Here is a 19,891-nt window from a genome sequence, read left to right as displayed (position 1 = left end):
TTTCCCTTCCTGCAGGAACTTTTCTGGAGCCTTCGCACTGCCTGGAATGCCCTTCCCCCTTTCTTTGCCTGCTAATCCCTCACCGGGCTCCAAATCTTGGTTCAAGTGCAGCCATCTTGTAGTGAGTGGCCTTTCACCGAAGTCCCCGCAGGGTGAGGTACAAAGTCTCCTATCGCCCCACATCTATCTCTATCAACTCCAGCCAGGGCACCTACTCCCTGCCACGATGTCTCTTACTCACACAACGGCTCACTCACTTATCTCTAACTTCTGGAGACAACGGACTATTCATTCACAGGCTACCAACCCGGGCTGCACTGCTAACAACGCTCAACAGCAGATCGCTTCCTAGGCACAGTCTCACAGGTATGACACCTCTCTCAGAAATGAGGAAGCTGTGGCTCAAGGGATTGGATAACTTTCCCAAGGACCTAGACCTAATAAAAATGGTAATGTGGGCAGCCTTGCTCCGGGAGTCTCCAAAGCCCCGCCCAGTGTCTGCACAGGTCAGGAGCCCAGAGCCTGGCCTTCAAGATGACCCGCATAGGAAAAGGGCAGCACCAAAACCCACAGGCTGTCCTCTGAGTTACACACATGCTGTGTCACCCAGACACACACACACACACACACACACACACACACACACACACAATAAGTGAAGTAAAAAGAAGTCCAGAGCTTGCTGGAAAAGGATTTCCTGGGGAACTAGAGGCAAAGAACGTAGAGTGAAAATACAACTAAGATCTGTCTTGAGAGAAGAAAAACTCAGAATCTTCATTCCCAGGGCCAAATGTTGGGCTCGTCCCTCCACAGCAGCCTCCGGCAAGCCCTGAGCCAAGCCTCTACCCCAGGGTCTTCATGCATGAAACAGAACTCACAGAGAAAGGAGATGGAAATCCACACAACAGAGTCCAGCCAACCAAGGAATGCCTCAGACTCACTCTTGAGATTAAATTCAAAGGTTTATCTCAAAAACCTATCTCACACAAACAAGTTTAAAGAATAGAATAATTAATTTTTGGAGGTACACAGGGTACATCAATAAGAAGGTACATATTCCAATTAAAAAAAAGAAAGAAAGAAAACAGACGGTGTCTGGGCATAATGGGACACGACCTTAAGCCCAGCACTTGGGAGGCAGAGAGGCAGGTGGATCTCTGTGAGTTCGAGGCCAGCCTGACAGCCAGGGCTATATAGTGAGACCCTGCCCCTCCCCCCCAAAAAAGAAACTTTTTCTGACAAGTCAAAATACAATATATTATTTCAAAGAGCCATACAAGAAGTAATTATGGGGCGGGGGTGGTGGAATGGTGTGGTGAACCAATAAACTATTGACCAATTTTTTTAAAAAAAGAAGTAATTATGATGAGGACAGATTTTATTCAAAATTTAATTATACTCATTAAAAGGATGCCGATTATGTCACCCGTGAACAAAACCTTGTGACTTCATTTAACCCTCCCCCGGCTCCCTCCAAGAGAGTTAATGAAAACATCCTGCACCCTGGGGACTGGCAGAAGGAAAACAAGCAGAGGGGTTGGCTTCCGAGCAACCAGGGCAGGCGGGCGCACAGGTGCTCGCCAGTCTCTGCCTTCCTCGGTGGAAACGAGACAGAGCAACAGGGTTCCGTGAACCCCATCTTCTCCACCCTGACCCCCTCAAGTCAGAGCCAACAAAAAGCTCAAAGGTTGGGGAAACCACCTTTTCCTCGTCAAAATCAGTGTCCTGTCGTTTGTTGCGAGTATGATGCTGCCATGACAACCATCCATCCTCCATCTTCCTCTCTCCCTCCCTGCCTGCCTTCCTCCCAAGTTCACCTGTGGGCAGTCAGGCTGGACCCACATCCAGCCAGTCTAGAGCTGGGACGAAAGCCCTCTACTTCTAAGAAGGAAAGGGAACTTCTCCTGGTGAGTGTCTATCACATGCCAAGCAGTCTAATCATGTTTATGTAGCACCACCCAGGTAGATAGGACTATCAATAGTTTCTGATGAGGAAACCCAACTCAACCTGCTCAAAGCCAAACAGAAGGTGATTGGATGCTGTGAAATCTAAGCCTTGTCCCTTCCCACTGCACGCTGTCCCTTCTAGTTCAACCTCAGCTTGAGGTGTGCATTGTGTCTAGGTACTCTGACCCATCCTTGAAACAAAGGAAATCATTGGGGGGGGGGCTTAAACTCACTGCGCCCTAATGAGACACAAGGCAAAATCTCTGCTTGTCTAACTTTGTGAGCGCAGTAAATTTTACACAGAACTTAGTCACTAGTGCTTGTGAGAATTCCACCCTCAGAGGGCTCCTCTTCCTGCTTGGTAGGGGAAATGGAGAGATATCCCTGCACAGAGAGAAACAGCCTAATCTCAAAGTGCCATCTCCAGTTTTACAACCTGCCCAACCCACCTTCATGAGCTACTATCCTCAAGGTCTCAACAGTAAGTGGTCTGACTTGTTTTTCCCGTTCCCTGGTATTTTATACCTGCAGAAGCTCACCCCTGAAAAAGCTCGAAATGCCTCCTCAAAGTTCTTTCCTTTTTTTTTTGTCTTTTCACACTTTGGGTCATCTGAAATGTTCCCACGGGCGGGGACCAATCCCACAAATGAAGCAGTCTGTCGGTCATAGACCAAATTGAAACAACTGATTGGTTTAAGTGACTCCGCGGCGCTAAGGCCTTTGCTCGGCACCAGCAGAATGTGGCCCCACAAAACTGTCCATGTATCGACAAAGACAAATTCTAAGTCAGTGGGCTATCAGAGCTTTGGACGCAAGTCAGGGGCTATTAGAAGCCTGGAAGCAGGCAAAGTGGAGAAACGTTATTTTCACTGTGTGAACCTTATTGGTTGTCTAATCCATGGCTTCTGGCTGCGGAAACAGAAATCCTGGTGAAGGCCATTTCTTAAGACAGAGGTACTTCAAGCTATGGTCCCTTTACAGTTTGGTTCTGGTCTGCAACATTTTTTCTTTTTCTTTTTTTTTCCCCAGAGCTGAGCACCGAACCCAGGGCCCGCGCTCAACCACTGAGCTAAATCCCCTACGGTTCCTTTTACAGGAGAGCTGAAAAGTCAGAAATACCCCTGAGCCAGCCACCACCTGACGTTCCAAATGCCCTTCAGTTTACTAATGCCCCTCAGTGCCCTTTCATTTGCTACGGTACTGGATACAAAGTATGCCATGGTGCAGAAAGGACTTCCTCCTACATTAACTAGAAGGCTAAACAGGCCTGCAGTAATAGCTGTAGCTAGACTTCAGAGAACAGGGGTTCTCAAATCACGCTCCCCAGAACAGCACATCTACCCTATCAGTTCAACCCCAATCCAAACCCACTAAATCAGAAACTAGGGGGTAGGACCGGGAAAACTGCTCTGATGAGCACCCCCCCCCAGGGGATTCTGATGGCGTCAGGCAGCGAGGAGGAGAGCCGCTGACCGGACAGATGCTCTGTGCTGCAGACAGCCATACCCTGTTTAGATCATTACACCTATCCACATGGCTGAGTTTGGAAACATTAACTCTTGGGGCTGGAAATCTAGGAATTCCAGCCTTCAGAGAACCACAAAAGCCCTCACCGGCTCTAACGCAAACTCTGCCTCCTCCCACAGACCTCTCTACACCAGGCTCTCAAGAACGTTCTGCCTTTTCTTGTCTTCTGACCGCTCTCCAGTCACAGTGGCGCTGGAACAGTCGGGGCCCACTGTACTACGCCACTTGGGTGGTTCAGAGAGTCAGACAGGTTGCTGTTACTTCCCTTACGTTCTGTTCCACCAGAGACCACAGACAACCTTGTCATCTTATCCACAGTGAGAGTCTAGTTACCAATGGTACAGGCAAGAACGCTTGTACTGGGCAAGAGTGAAAAGCTATTCGAGTCTTGTCCAGTTGTCTAATGCTGATGACCAATACTGCCTGGTCACTCCAGCCTGGCCATCATTTGTCTCCCACTATGGATATCTGCATGCTGGGGGAGGGGACATGGAAAGCCTTGAAGAAAATGTCTGTTTTCACTGTAAGGTAGTAGCAGAACAGGTAGGGTAAGTCACATTGCAATGATACATTTGTGTACTTACATCTGGGAATACTCTGTTACTATTCCTGTCCTAACTGAAATGTATTGGGTGCAGGTGTATTCAATATATTTCTTACTAATAATTTCAATGTACAGTGATTTTATGAGGCTATAACCCCCCCATACAAAATCAGTGCATATGTACAGTTTATTGTATGTCAAATATACTTCTATAAAGCTGTTTTAAAAATTACTGGATATGATTATATTGGCTGGCCTTTCATTGTTACACCAGCTTAACTATGGATGGAACTTTTATTTTCCCTGTTTACAGAGAACGAACCTATTACATTAAAACCCTCATCAGAAGTCTAGGACACTGAAACTATTCTGGAATGATCACAAGCAACAAGGCCCAAGCTGCACAAATCCTGTCCCAACTCTACACTTTCGTGGCTCTTTGTTTTGTTTTGTTTTAACTCTTCTGTCAACATTTTCAAGCTAAAAAATTCAAACCTGCCTGGACTACAGAGTGAGTTCCAGGAAAGGTGCAAAGCTACACAGAGAAACCCTGTCTCGAAAAACCAAAAAAAAAAAAAAAACAAAAACAAAACTTCAAACCCAAGTCATTTTGACGCCTTACACTAGAGAATTGGAGAAAGCAGCATCTAAGCCCATCTGTCACCACGGCAAAGCCACCACCTATCACTGTGGCGTGCCTGCCTCTCAGATCTTCCCTGTCCATCTCAGACTCTTTAACTAAGGCAGGGGAACCTGAAACTCCAGCCCTGACTTTCAATTGCCACTTCATTAGATACTGCAGCAATAAAAACTGATCTCCAGGCCAGGTGTGGTGGCACACGCCTCAGAAAAATTAAAAATTAAAAAAAAAAGAACTGATCTCAAGCACAACGTTCACAATCAACTTTTAAATATTTACCATAGAGGTGTAAACCTCTCCACAGCCCGTATCGTTGTATTTATCCAGAGAAAGTGAATACGCAATTTTCTATAGTTTCTAAACTTTCTAAAACTGCAGGCTTGATAAAGGGATTCGAACGGAAAATCAGCATGAATGACTCCATCTTTGAGGAATCAAGGGTGCTCGTCCTTCTCAACTCCCTTCTCAACTCGTTGCTCACGCCCATAGCCAAGCAGTTCCGCCTCTGTCACTCTCAACTCCTTAGAGCACAGCGCTTGCTCTTCTAAAAAGGTCCCGCTCTATCAGGCAAGGGATCAGGGGAACATGGAGGCCAACAACAAGAGAGGCCAACAAACCCATTCCGAACTACTCATTGTAAGCGATTCATGTTGTACCCTGAACTTACACCTGCTCAGACGACTCCAGACAAAAACAAAGGGGAATTAATTCAAATAACATATTTACACTGCATATTGTCCACCCAGCATGTGTTCCTAGAAACCCTTTTCTCATTCTACACAAATGCCATACCACGTGGCCACAGTAGGTTAGTGCAAGGAAGCCACGTGACCCAACCTAACTCAGCCATGCATGGTCCCTTTCCAGCCTGTTTGAGAAGAAGTAGTATGAAATACTCAAGCTGGATGTAGCAACACATACGACAATCCCAGCACTTGGAAGGTAGAGACAGGAGGATCATAAATGCAAGATCATCCTTAGCTACCTGAGCTACATTCAACCTTAAAAAAAAAAAGGAAAAAAAAAATGTCAAGAACTCCAAGTGTCTGCTTTCTGCCTGCGTTCCCAAGATAAAGTGAAGCCTACCCAAGCAGAAAGAGATCAAGGTGAGCACCCAAGTCCTAAGCACCTTTAGAAAATCCCTGATTTTAGCTGTCACTGATACACTGCTCTTCCAGAGGACCCGGGTTCAATTCCCAGCACCCACATGGCAGCTCACAACTGTCTGTAAATCAAGTTCCAGTGGATCCGACTCCCTTACAAAAACATGCAGGTCCAACACCAATGCATAGAAACAGAGATGCAAAGGTATTCATCTGCTTGCCAGGGAAGACTGGAATCAGAGATGTCCACATACATTCAGGCAGTCTCTCCAACCAAACATGTGGGTTAAAGGTATCAGAATTCATCTACCTAAAGCCACGCTAAAGGAATAGGATCAGAATTCATGTCAATTCCCCAATACACTGCTTCCATAAGAAGTACAAAAGCCAGCATTACACATCCAGAGTGGAAGAAAAGGGACCCAAGCATCCCACTACTCCATTTATCTATGGACTGCAGCCCATGGCAAAGGGTATGCTTGGCCAATTGCTGATAAACAAACTCACCAGAACCTGGTTTTCTGGCCTGTATGCCTATGTGTGGTAGAAATAACCCCAAGTAATTGTGAGGAAATGCATTCAATATCCAAGAACATTTGGGGTTCCTTTTGGGGTTCTTTTTTGTTCCTGTTTGTTGTTTGTCTTTTGAGACGGGCCTCACTGTGTTGTTCTGGCTGGCCTTCAACTCCTGGATTCAAGCCTTCTTCCTGCCTCGATCTCCTCAAGAGCCTGAACTGTAGGTGGGTGGCACACTGATCCAGGCCCCAGCCTGCAGTCTCCACCAACACTGAGAAGCACCTCAATCACAATGAGGACAATGGCAGAGAAGGAGCAAGTCCCTGTAACTGAGGCGAGGGAGGCACTTTGGCTTGTCATATCTATAACACTTTTAGTCACTTGTGCATGACACACAAACATCAAACAGGGGGCTTAAGGCTATCTCAAACCTCATAAAAGTTGCCCTTTGCCCCCAGCATAACTCTTACAAGAATCAAGATATTATCAACGACACTGCTTGGGTTTTTGCTACCTCAACAGTGGCTAAAATGTAAGGTAGAAAGAAAACACATCAGGCCAATGAACAAATATATACATACATATAGACACACACACACACAAAGACAATAGTGATACAGTTCTATTGTTAACAGACAAACATTATAAAGTCTAACAACATCAAGAGTTGCTGCTGAGATAGTAAGTGGACAAGCTTTGGAAAACGTCTATCATTATTTTATAAAGTGTGCTCACAAACCCTTCACCCCAGGAGTTCCACACTTAGGTCCCGGGTCCAAGAGAAATTTGCACAAGCATGGGCAAGTCAAAAGGTTCACAGGTAGACCACTGGTGTTTCTGTTTTGCTTTGTGACTGTGCTGTGCATCACACGCAGCACACTAGGCACACTCTCTAACAGCTATATAGCACCAGTCTAGTAATGCTGCTCTTAATAATATAAAAGCCCACTGACGGGCTAAAGTGTCATGAAATTCTGGAATACAGGAGATCAGACTGTTGTCTCTAGTTAAAGACAACAATGTGGATGGACCTCATTAATCTATATCGGATTTTCTAATAATTTTTTAATAGATAAGACAATCTATACAAGGATACCCCCCCACACACACATACACACATCTCACACACACACACACACACCACCCAGCTCAAAACAGGTCTCTTTACAGATGTGAGCAAACAGATGAGAAAGTACAATATGTGTAGAACAGCATAATGTGATGTTATTATTGTAATTCTTGGCTGGGAAGGTGTGTCCCTAAGTATACATTATGAAACAAACAAAAGTAACAAGAATTTTGTGCCTGTACCAAAGATAACAATATAATGAATTGTATTCCTCTCCTTCTGTGTGCCTAAAGTCCCAGTTAGAAACAAAACAAACTCAAGTAAAAGGTGGTCCCCACAGTGTGAAATACTTCAGCCAACAAGCTTTGCCACACACTCTGTGACCGGAAATCTATGAATGAAAATGCTGTCAGCTGATAAAATTCAGGTTCAATGCCAATCTTCTCTGTTCTCTAACATTTTATATACCCACCCTGAGAAAATGATTTGTTGACCTTTTACATAAGTGCTCTGGTCAAAATGTGTTCATAAAGCCGGGTGGTGGTGGTGGTGGTGGCGGCGGCGGCGGTGGCGGCTCACGCCTTTAATTTCAGCACTCGGGAGGCAGAACCAGGTGGATCTCTGTGAGTTCGAGGCCAGCCTGGTCTACAGAGAGAGATCCAGGACAGGCACCAAAACTACACAGAGAAACCCTGTCTCGACAAACCAAAAAAAGAGAGAGAGAGAGAGAGAGAGAGAGAGAGAGAGAGAGAGAGAAAAGAAATGTAAATGGGACTGGAGAGATGATGCCTCAGCAATCAGGAGCACTGGCTGCTCTTCCAGAGGACCCCAGGATTCCCATCACCCACACAACACCCCACACCATTTGTTACTCCAGTTCCAGGGGATCCGATACCCTCTTCTCGCCTCTGCAGGCACTAGGCATGCATACGGTGCACAGCCACACACGCAGGCAAAACACCCATACACATAAAAAAATTATAGTAAAATGTTTTTAAAGAAATACAAATAACCTACGACTCCATCAACTAGTGAATGAATAAAGAAAATTTGGTACAGGGGTTGTAGAGACTCCATAGTTATGAGCACTTCCTGTTCTTCCAGGGAATTTGAGCTCCATGCCCAGTACCTGCATCCAATGCCCTCTTATAACCTCCAGAGTCCCACGTGACTCACACACTCACACACACACACACACACACACACACATACTTTTACATGCACACAAATAAAAGTACATTCGTTAATTTGCTTGTTTTTGGTTTTTAGAGACAGGGTCTCACTATGCAGCCCTGGATGTCCTGGATGACCAGGCTGGCTCGAACTCACAGAGTTCACCTTGCCTCTGCCTCCAGTCAGTGTGCTGAGTGAGATTAAAGGTATGTACCACCGCACCTCGAAAAATTTTATCCCTTTTATACTAAGTATTACAAATTGTCACAAACAAGAGTCAGTATTTAAAATTCCCCAAACTGACAAAACCTAACAGCAACAAAAGAAGCAGGTTTGGCTTAATGATGTCCACAAAGAGAATGCCACCAGCAAAAGTGTGGGTATGGGGAATACACATGAAAGATTAGAGAAAAGAAAGGGGGAAATGATGTCATTTATATTTTAATTTGTAAATAATTAATTAAAAATCAAAAAGGGAAAAAAAAAAGTAAATGTGTAGAAATTAAATCCCATGGTCAAACAATTCACAAGTGATATAAATTGGCAATTTCTTGATATCTAATGACTAAATTCTTCAGGCGTACAGTTAAGTTTTATACTTACTCTGAGTGGGGTGGTTGGAATAAGAATGGCCCCCATAAGGCTCATATATTTGAATGCTTAGCCATCGGGGAGCAGAGCCATGGGAGAAGATTACAAAGATTAGGAGGTGTGGCCTTGCTGGAGGAGGTGTGTCACTGAGGGTGGGCTTTGAGGTCTCAGAAGCCCACCCCAGGCCCGGTCTCTCACTCTCGGCCTGTGGATCAGGATGTAACTCTCAGCTACTGTTCCAGCGCCATGAGTGCCGCCACGCTCTCCGCCATGCTGGTAATGGACTAAACCTCTGAAACTTGAAGCCACCAATTAAATGTTTTTCTTTTATAAGAGTTGCCTTGGTCATGGCATCCCTTCACAGCAATAGAACAGTGACCAAGACAGTATATGGACAGATACATTATCATACATTAATTTTGTTTGTTTGTTTTTGTTTTTATCGAGGCAGGGTTTCTCTGTGTAGCCCTGGCTATCCTGGAACTCACTCTATAGATCAGGCTGGCTCAAACTCAGAGACCCACCTGCCTCTGCCTCCCAGATGATGGGACTGCCATCACCGCCCAGCTGCGAAGTTCCTTTCTAGCATGCACAAGGCACTGGATTCCATTCCTAGATTGCATAAAACAAAAAACAACAAACCCCTTTAAACACTGGAAAGCAGCACTTAAAAGTGTGGTAGTCTGAATGTAACTGGCCCCATAATCTCATAGGGAGCGGCAGTATTAGGAGGTGTGGCTTTGTTGGAGTAGGTGTGGCCTGGTTGGAGGAAGTGTGTCACTGTGGGGCGGGCTTTGAGGTTTCCTATGCTCGAGGCCAGCCTGGGCTACAGAGTGAGTTCTAGGAAAGGCGCAAAGCTACACAGAGAAACCCTGTCTTGAAAAAGCAAAGGGAAAAAAAAAAAGTTTGCAAATGTTCCCATAGATATGCAACAGGATCTAGGGAATGGAGACTGATCCTAAACCAGAAGACATGGCAAGATTCAGAATGGTAATACATTTTCAGACCTATCCCAATGTGCAGGCCATAGTGAATAACACTTTAGTCCCATCCCCACCCGACCAGTAAAATATACAAGAAGTCCTTTGTTTTAACACTCCACAAATACTAAGCTCCCCCATTTCCTCCAGCACTGGAGACTTAACTCAAGGCCCCAAGCATGAATAAAAGTCAAATTCTGATCCGCGCTCTGCACAAGTAGTTTTATTTTGTTAAGGCCAAAAGGACAAAGGCTGCTGCACTTCACATGCAGAGGTGCATCTCCACGCAGCGGCCCGAGGGAAGAGTGAAAGCTGCTGGAGGAGAAATGCACAGAAGAGCAGAGAACTGGGAGCCAAAGGCTGCATCTGGGGTTGATCTGAAATGTGTAACTGAGTTCAAAGGAATGAGCTTGGGTAGGCAAAGGAAGATTAGAAGAAATCACAAATCACTTGAGACTCAAATACCCAAGTCACTTATTATATGGTACTACATACAAAACAATACCTTTTTATGGGTATATATTGGGCTGGGGGTTGAACCCAGGGCCTTCTTCATGTTAGGCAGATACTCTACCACTGAGCTATGCTACCAGCCCAAAGCACTGCCTCTTAAAGAACCACCCTTCACTTCATCACCACTTCCATGAGTTACCACCTGTTGCCAAGTTATCAAACACACCCAGAACTGATTAAACCTTCCTGACAGTCAATCAGGTGAGAGGCTAAAGGTCACTGTGACTCTGATGTTACTGGTGCTGGTCTCCCTTGAGCTGGCTTATTTATTTATTGTTTTAAAGCCCTCTCGAAACCTTAAGTAAACAAATCCGACAGCCAGTGAAAACCGACACACCCAGAAACTCTCAGCAAAACACTGACTTCATAGTCCGCCATGGACTGACCTACTCCATCGCCTGGAGCTAAAGATAGAAAGAAAATACTCCCTCTGAGGCAGCCTCAGACTTCACAGAGGATGTGACTTCCTACAGAAGACAGGGTTAGCACCCATGGCTTGCGGCAGATAAGTCACTCCCTTTCTGGCTCTCTTCACATGGGTTTTTAACTTTTTTTCTTTCACTAGCTAGAAATAGTTTTATCTAATCTTGTAGATTTCCTAAAAACTCTGGCACTTAGAATGCTAGGGCTGCCAGGCAGTGTTGGCGCACGCCTTTAATCCCAGCACTCAGGAGGCAGAGGCAGGCGGATCTCTGTGAGTTCGAGGCCAGCCTGGTCTACAGAGAGAGATTCAAGACAGGTGCCAACGAAAGCTAGACAGAGAAACCCTGTCTCAGAGAACCTAAAAAAATAAAAAGTAAAATAAAAATAGAATGCTAGAGCTAAAGGGGACTTTAGTTTACCAATAACCAACAGTTCTTTAGAAGCCTTCCTACACCCCATTATCAGTGGCCACAACAACACTACCAGAGAGTCAACCAGAGTCCAGTATTCCCAGTTAATTTTCATGGCAAGAAATCAATCTGGCTAGAGCCAGATTTGGTGGTAAAGGCCTGGGATCCAGGCTACTTGGGAGACTTGCTTAGATTACAGAATGAGTTCAGGTCCAACCTGGGCAAGTTAAGGAGATATTATCTCAAAAAAACGGGAAGTACAGGAGTGTGGGGAGATGACTTAATGGGTAAAGCCCTTGCCTTGGAAGTATGAGAGTGTAAGTTTAGGTCCCCAGAACCCAGATAAAAGCCAGCTGCAGTAACAAGTCTGTAATCGGAGTCTGTAATCTAAGGTAAAATGGAGGCAGACTGGAGAATCCCAGGAACACACACCCCCTACCCCCCTCCCAGCCCACCCCCCGGGCAAGCTGTCCTGGCAAGTGCAGTACAAAGAGACCCCGGCTCAAATGAGGAGGATGTCCTCTGACATCCACACAGACCCATGACAAGGGCACATGCCTGCACTCACAAGCAGAAGCGCACATACAATTCACTACATACAAATTTACAAAGATCGAAAAAGGAAGCAAGCCCAAAAACCTAGGGATATGGCTCAGTGGCAAACAGCTTGCCTAGCACGAAAGCACGAGGCCCTGGGTTCGGTCCCCAGTACTGAAGAAAAATATTAAAGAAAAAGTAGGGAAAAAGTTTCTATAGCTGCTTTTCAAAAGAGTCAGTCACAGAGATCTGCCTGTCTCTACCTCCAGAGTGCTGGGGTTAAAGGAGTTCTCACACACACACACACACACACACACACACACACACACAGAGTGCTGGGGTTAAAGGAGTTCTCACACACACATACACACACACACACACACACACAGAGTGCTGGGGTTAAAGGAGTTCTCACACACACACACACACACACACACACACAGAGTGCTGGGGTTAAAGGAGTTCTCACACACACATACACACACACACACACACACACACACACACACACACAGAGTGCTGGGGTTAAAGGAGTTCTCACACACACACACACACACACACACACACACAGCGCTTGCTTGCTCAGATATTTTTAAAGACCGACTTCCTAGGCTTTCAGAAAGTAACATCACATAGAAAGCCTGGTAATATTTGTTTGTTTGTTTGTTTGTTTGTTTGTTTGTTTTTTGAAACAGGATCTCTCTGTGTAGCTTTGGAGCCTGTCCTGGAACTCACTCTGTAGCCCAGGCTGGCCTCAAACTCAGAGATCTGCCTGGCTCTGGCTCCTGAGTGCTGAGATTAAAGGCAAGCGCCACCACCGCCTGGTGCTTCTGCCAATCTTGACCCCAGCTGATCCCATCCCGGGAGCAACAATGTTATCTCCAAAACAGTAAAAGCAAAGAAATAAAAGAGTGTGTGTGTGGTGGGGGGTGCTTGCACTCTGCAAAGGCCAAGCTTTCTCTGTGACTTCCTAGTGGGTATTCCTTCCAGAGTCTGGATCTACTCCCTGAAAACAGAAACAATTTCACCCCTTAATAGAGCGATTTCCATTTACCCACCTTTTAAAAATTCGAAGGAAAAACAGACACTTTATGCAATGTACAAACACGATAACACTAAGCGTGAAGTTTAACGAAGCACAAAGAAAAGCAGGGACAGACACCGGACATTTTATAAAAGGTTAAAAGTGTTTCGTTTTGTTTGCACTTACCCACTCTTCCACATTGGGGGGCTGCTCATCATACACATGTTCTTTATCCCACAGAATATTGGACTTGTCATACCGGTCCATCTTCCTTCGGGTTTTCACAGCAAAAAAAACGATTAAAGCAAAAGCCACGATAATCATGAAGCCCAGGACAATGGCTATAGCCTAAAAGGGGAGGAGAGATATTGGCATAATTAATTTTATTTGCTTTAATTGAAATCCACCTTCTAGGAGCTAAAACCCTTACCAAAGGGCCTGAGTACTTGCGGTTTCATGGGTACAAAACTAAAATAACTTGCCACAGATAAGTCCTCTCATAAAAACTAACGTCACCAACTGGTTAGCTAGCAAAACATATGCAAAGTGTGCCTGGACACATACCAAGTGATTCCATGCTCAAACTCTGCTTAAAGGTAGAACTGTGCGCGCCTCACTTCAGAGCCACAGGAAATGAGTTCTGGATCATGTGCGCCTCTGTAGCTGCCATATTTTTATAAATAAGTGAAGACAGCCAGCAAAGTAATGACATCAATGGGTTTTTTTGTTGGTGGTGGTGGTGGTGGGTTTTTTGGATTTTTTGGGGGGGTTGTTTGTTTGTTTGTTTTTCGAGACAGGGTTTCTCTGTGTAGTTTTGGTGCCTGTCCTGGATCTCACTCTGTAGACCAGGCTGTCCTTAAACTCACAGAGATCCACGTGGCTCTGCCTCCCGAGTACTGGGATTAAAGGCTTGTGCCACCACTGAACAAGGGGCAATGTTTTTTGTTTGTTTGTTTGTTTGTTTGGAGACAGCCCAGACCAACCTCCAACTCTCTGTGTAGCTGAAGATGACCTTAACCTCTTGGTCTTCCCGCCTATACCTCCCCAGGGCTAAAATTACAGACATATGCCCAGCCTCAATGTCTCACTTCTAAAGAGTTTGAAAAATGCCAATTTCAGAAGTAGCTTTAGATATTCAATCACGCCTATAACCCTGTTCGCGACGCATGCTTGGCAACAACTCTTTTTACACTGTATGTAAGCTGGGCCACAGGGGCTCGGTCTTAACTTAAATGAGAACGATATGAATCTAGCCAACCTATAAATTAGAGCAAATGGACGAATGACTCCTTTGATCTAGCAAGTTCCTCTGTCTTCAATGCCTTGTGACAAGGAAGCCTCCTCCCCTTGATGGCTCGGCTCATCAGTGCCTGGCAGATGTATTAGGTGGCACACTGACCTGGGCACACTCGAATACGAGGCCAGTACCGGTCATCTCCTCATGGGTAACAGTAGGCTCTCCTTCCCGCTGTCTACCTCACAGTGACATCTGTTTTCAAAGAACATAGGTTTCAAGTAGCCAGAGGATTTCAAGGGATGGCAGTGTGGTAAGATGGGCACACCGATTCTACCAGTTCTCAGTCCTCACCACAGACAGGCCTGAACAGTCCCAGCAAGGCTCCGAAAACCTACACTGGCAAGGAAAACACTCCACCTTCAAAATAAAGACAGGCAGACAGTGGAGAGAGTCCAACCCAAAAGAGTGACTCATTCGGGAAAAAGAAATGAGAATTCCTGAGTCAAGAAGAGAAAAAAGCAGCAGCAGCCACGGCAGCATCAGTGGTTTATTGTAATTAAGGTGACTCACGGTTTCCTAAGGTAGGGTTTTACACCCCCCACCCCAGCCCAGCCCGGAACACATGGAATCACCTGGACAAAAAAGCACCAACACGCTGGAAACTACCAAATTCATGAAAGAAATGGAAAGATACTCTATGTTCACTGATTAGAAGATTTACAATTTCGCTGGGCACTGGTTGCACACGTCTTTAATTTCAGCACTTGGGAGGCAGAGGCAGGTGGATCTCTGTGAGTTCAAGGCCAACCTGGTCTACAAAGTGAGTTCCAGGACAGCCAGGGCTACAGAGAAACCCTGCTTTGAAAAATCCACCACCACCCCTCCCCCCACCAAAAAAAAAAAAAAAAAAAGGAAAGGAAAAAAGAAGACTTACAATTGCATTGATCAAAAAATTCCCTGAAATTGATCTATAGATTTGGGGCAACTCTTCAAAGTCCTAGCAGGTGGCTTGCAAAAAATTAAAACTTATTCTACCATGCACTAGGGCTATCCTAAAGGATAATACTAAAAATCAGATGGAAATGCAAGAATCTAGTCAAAATAATTTTGAGCAAAGTTAGAGAATCTGTACTTCACAATCCAAACTTATCATAATATTAAATAAAATAAAAAGACAGTGGAGTATGGAAGTGTAAGGACAGAAATATATATGGGATCAAATGAGACTCCAAAAATAAATGTTCACATTTATGACCAATTTGTGTGTCTGTGTGTGTGTGTGTGTGTGTGTGTGTGTGTGTGTGTGTGTATGTGTGGCATGCAAGAGTATGCAAGACTGCACTCCTTGTGTGTTGTGTGCACACCGGAATACTGGCCTCTAGGTGTACATGCCTATCCATGAGAGGAGGTCCAAGGTCAACAGCAGGTATCTTCCTCTATCACTCTTCATTGAGAAGCAGTCTCTCGGTGAACTGGAGCTTGACATTTCACCTAGACTGGCTGGCCCTTGAACCCCTGGGAGCTGCCTATTTTTGTCCTATCAGCACTGGGGTTACATATGTACACCCACCATGCTTGGGGTTCTTGCGTAGGTCTGGGGATCCAGAAACTCAAGTCCTCATGATTGTGCAAGCATTTTACCAAACACTGAGCCATTTCCAATCCCAATCTCCAGACCCAGGGCCTTGTGAACAATAAGCAAGCTTTGCACCAATGAGCTATGACCATTACCCATACAGTCAACTCATTTTGACACTGGCATGGAGAAAATTTAATGGACGTGGGAAGGTAGTTCATATGCCTGTAATTACAGCACTCAAAAAGCTGAGGATAGCCGGGCGGTGGTGGTGCACACCTTTAATCCCAGCACTCGGGAGGCAGAGCCAGGCGGATCTCTGTGAGTTCGAGGCCAGCCTGGGCTACCAAGTGAGTTCCAGGAAAGGCGCAAAGCTACACAGAGAAACCCTGTCTCGAAAAACCAAAAAAAAAAAAAAAAAAGCTGAGGATCACAATTTACAGGCCAGCATGGGCTATACAGTAAGACCTTGGCTCCAAAGAGGGGAAATAATTAAAAAGAAAAAGCAACTTTTATGGAGAATATTCACTTTCTTTGATAAGACACCAAAAACAAAAACAAAAGAAAAAATCAGACAAATGAGAGTCTATCAAAACTAAAAAGTTTTGTGTAAAGAATATCATCAAAAAAATAAACTTAAAAGGGTATGGCCGGGCGGTGGTGGCGCATGCCTGTAATCCCCAGCACTCAGGAGGCAGAGCTAGGTGGATCTCTGTGAGTTCGAGGCAAGCCTGGTCTACAGAGCTAGTCCAGGACAGGCTCCAAAGCCACAGAGAAACCCTGTCTTGGAAAAAAAAAAGGGGGAGGGGGAGCTAGCAAAATAACAAATATTTACAAATCATTCATAAGATCATAAAGACTTAAAACAGGTCAATTTTAAAAGAAGATTCTAAATATCCAATGATGATAAATGTCATATATATATATATGCATGATCAGTACCAATGGCTATCAAGGAAAAACAAATCAAAATACAAGCAGGGCATAGGAGCACCCCTAACATTAAGGCACTCGGAATGCTAAAGTAGGACTGCTGTGAGTTCAAGGACATCCTGGGATACAAAGCAAAACCCTATTTAAAAAAACACGAACAAACACACCCCAAAAGCCACCTACAATGAAGTACCATTTCATGCCCATTAGCAGGACTAAAATCAGACAGACAGACAGACAATGACAAGCACCAGTGAGGAAGCAGGACAGTTAGGACCCTGGCACATCTTTGGAGAGACTGTAAAATGGCTCAACCTCTTTGGAAAACTGACAGTACCTGGAAAAGCCAGAGCCACACATGGGCTCATCAATTCTACCTACAGGCATACTAGCAATCCAAGAGATATGAAGAGTCACACGACAACTTGTACACCAAGGATCGCAACAACATAAGTAACAGGTAATGTGGGAACAGCCTTAAATGTTCATCAACTGTAGGTAAATAAAATGTGACACACATTCTTAAATCATTCATCTGTAAAAAGAAATCAAGGACTTATACATGATAAAAACACGGATAAACCTTAAAAAAAATCATCATGCTAAGTGAAAGATGCCAATCATAAGGGACCATACATTGTGAAAATTTATGAAATACCAGGGAACAGGCAAACCTAGAAGGAAGATTAGTGGCTGCCCAGAGTGGGTTAAGAAAATGGTGAGCAAATGCTAATGGACACAGACGTTTCCTCAGGAGACAGTGAAAATGTTCCACAACTGTAGGGATGCTTACACAATTCTGTGATGACATAACAAGCCACTGAGGTATTCTTTAAATAGGTAGAAATATATGGAATCTTAATTATGGCTTAACAGTGACATCCAGTCCCTCCCCCAACATTATGACATAATTAAAAGTAGGGCCTTGACATATTTTTTTTTAAATGTTCCCAGACTGACTGTTCTAGCTGAATATCTACATACTCTAGTTGAGTATCTCTAATCTTACAGAGAGAAGGATGGGGTGTGGAAAAGAACAAAAACTACTCATACCTCCTGGGGATCCACCACACAGTAGTGATACAAATACTGATCCACGTAGAGTCCAGTAGCTCCAGTGTAGAACTGACTGCAGAGGGCGTATATTTGTGAACCGTACATAGATCCAGAAGCCTGGGCAGTTGGGTTGACTCCCATTATATACACGATGGTTGCAATAAACACCATGATGCCCAGGATAACGCTGACTATGATCACAATCAAGTAATATCTTCTTGTTCTAGACATTCCAGCTCTTACAACACTGGTAACAAATATTACCAAGGAGGCAATGAAGCAAAAGGCTGCCATGGCCAACAGGAAACCTTTGGCTGCTCTTGGATCTGTATACCCTCCATAGCCATAACCATAGCCATAACCATAGCCATAGCCACTTCCATAGCCACCAAAGCCACTTCCTCCATAAGGGTAGCCTAGGCTACCTCCAAAGATGCCAGTTCCATAGCCTCTGTCCCAAGCAAGTGTGGAAGCCACACAGGCAAATATGGCGATGCACATCACAATAATGAGCATAGACAGGATCCGAATCACTCCTGGAGGTGATGTCCATTTGTAGAAGTGAAGAATTTCATCTTCTGGGTAAAAGGAGTATGCCGGCTGGGAGAGCATTGGCCGAACATGCATTTCCCCACCATACACATCATTGCTTGGTGCATAATGATTGGGTTTGCTAGAAGGGAAATAAAAAGACCCGAAGTTAAAAGTGCTTCGAATAAAATTAGCCACACAGATGAAACTACTTCAAATGTCCCTCTGAAGAGTAAAGGGGCAGCTGATTCTGTAGAACAAGTCTGCGTTGTTGGTTGGTTTTGGTCTTTTGCGGGGTCTGCCACTCAGCTCCCAAATAAATCACATATGGAGGGTTTTCTGGTTTGTTTTGTTTTTTGTTTGTTCGTTTTGTTTTTTTGAGACAGGGTTTCTCTGTGCAGTTTTGGTGCCTGTCCTGGATCTCGCTCTGTAGACCAGGCTGGCCTCGAACTCACAGAGATCCACCTGGCTCTGCCTCCCAAGTGCTGGGATTAAAAGTGTGCGCCACCACTGCCCAACAGAGACTTATTCTTAATTATGAATGCCCGGCCTTAGCTTGGCTTGTTTCTTGCCAGCTTTCTTTAACTTAAATTATCCTGTCTACCTTTTGCCTCTGGGCTTTTCCACATTGGCAGTGAAGAGGTGGGTGTACGTTAGAAGAGAAAGGGGGAAACACGAGAAGAAGCAAGGTGAGAGGTAGAGCACTTGCCTAGCCCTGCACAAGGTCCTGTGTTCAATCCCCAGGACCATCAAGAAGAACTGTGTGTGTGTTATACATATATTATATGTTATATATAATATGTATTATATATATATATATATATATATATATATATATATAAAACTCAAGGAGCAAAATATTGAGCAAATCACTACATAATCTATAGTTAATTACATCAGGAGTGGCAAAGTAAACCAATTATACATTAAGAGCTCATCAAGGAATGCTCAACTGGATTCTGAATCTCCCTTATAAAAACTACTTTGCACATTCCAGTAATTTAATCATAAATTGACAAATTGTATCAGAGCCACTGACATCTGACCAAACTGAATTTGAGAACTTTGAGCCTTACACAATGTCTTGGTGGGCATTAGTTTCTTTAGTTTTTTTGTTTTTGTTTGTTGAGACAGAGTCTCTCTACATAGCCCTGGCTGTCCTCGAACTCACAGAGATACCAAGTCTGCCCCTGCCTTCCAAGTGCTGGGATTGAAGGCATGCACTACCATGCTCAGCCCTAGACAACATCTTGAGGCGAATACTAGAAATGGATAGTGTAGTTGCCTCCACAGGGAAAAACTATCATTTTGGAAATTATGCATAAAATGGAAATTCACTTTTCATTGCTAAATCTTAGGTACAATTCCCATCATTAAGTGCAAAAATTGTTCAAATTGTCTGTTTGTTTGAGACAGTCTCACCACACAGCTCTAACTGGCCTTGTACTCCACACACACACACACACAGACCCAGACTACCTCAAACTTGTGGTAATCCTCCTGTCTCTGCCTCCCAAGGGCTAGGATTGTAAGAGTGCACACCATCCCGGGCTTGGTTTGT

General features: G+C 44.5%; 1 protein-coding gene across 2 annotated transcripts in view; it reads right to left on the bottom strand.

The window, feature by feature from the left end:
- Window positions 1-19,891, bottom strand: part of Ocln (occludin) — a 50,284-nt gene that overhangs the window by 19,225 nt on the left and 11,168 nt on the right. For both annotated transcript variants that reach the window (XM_028884854.2, XM_028884853.2), the window contains exons 3-4: window positions 17,797-18,472; window positions 13,184-13,345 (exon numbers count right to left, since the gene is read on the bottom strand). In XM_028884854.2, coding sequence (XP_028740687.1) covers window positions 13,184-13,345; window positions 17,797-18,472 — 838 coding nt within the window. The remainder of the gene's footprint in view (window positions 1-13,183; window positions 13,346-17,796; window positions 18,473-19,891) is intronic.

This window comes from Peromyscus leucopus, chromosome 11, assembly GCF_004664715.2.
Source record: "Peromyscus leucopus breed LL Stock chromosome 11, UCI_PerLeu_2.1, whole genome shotgun sequence".
NCBI classification, from domain to species: Eukaryota; Metazoa; Chordata; class Mammalia; order Rodentia; family Cricetidae; genus Peromyscus; species Peromyscus leucopus.
Note: the sequence above shows the minus strand (reverse complement) of the source record. Positions and strands in the feature narration are given on the sequence as shown.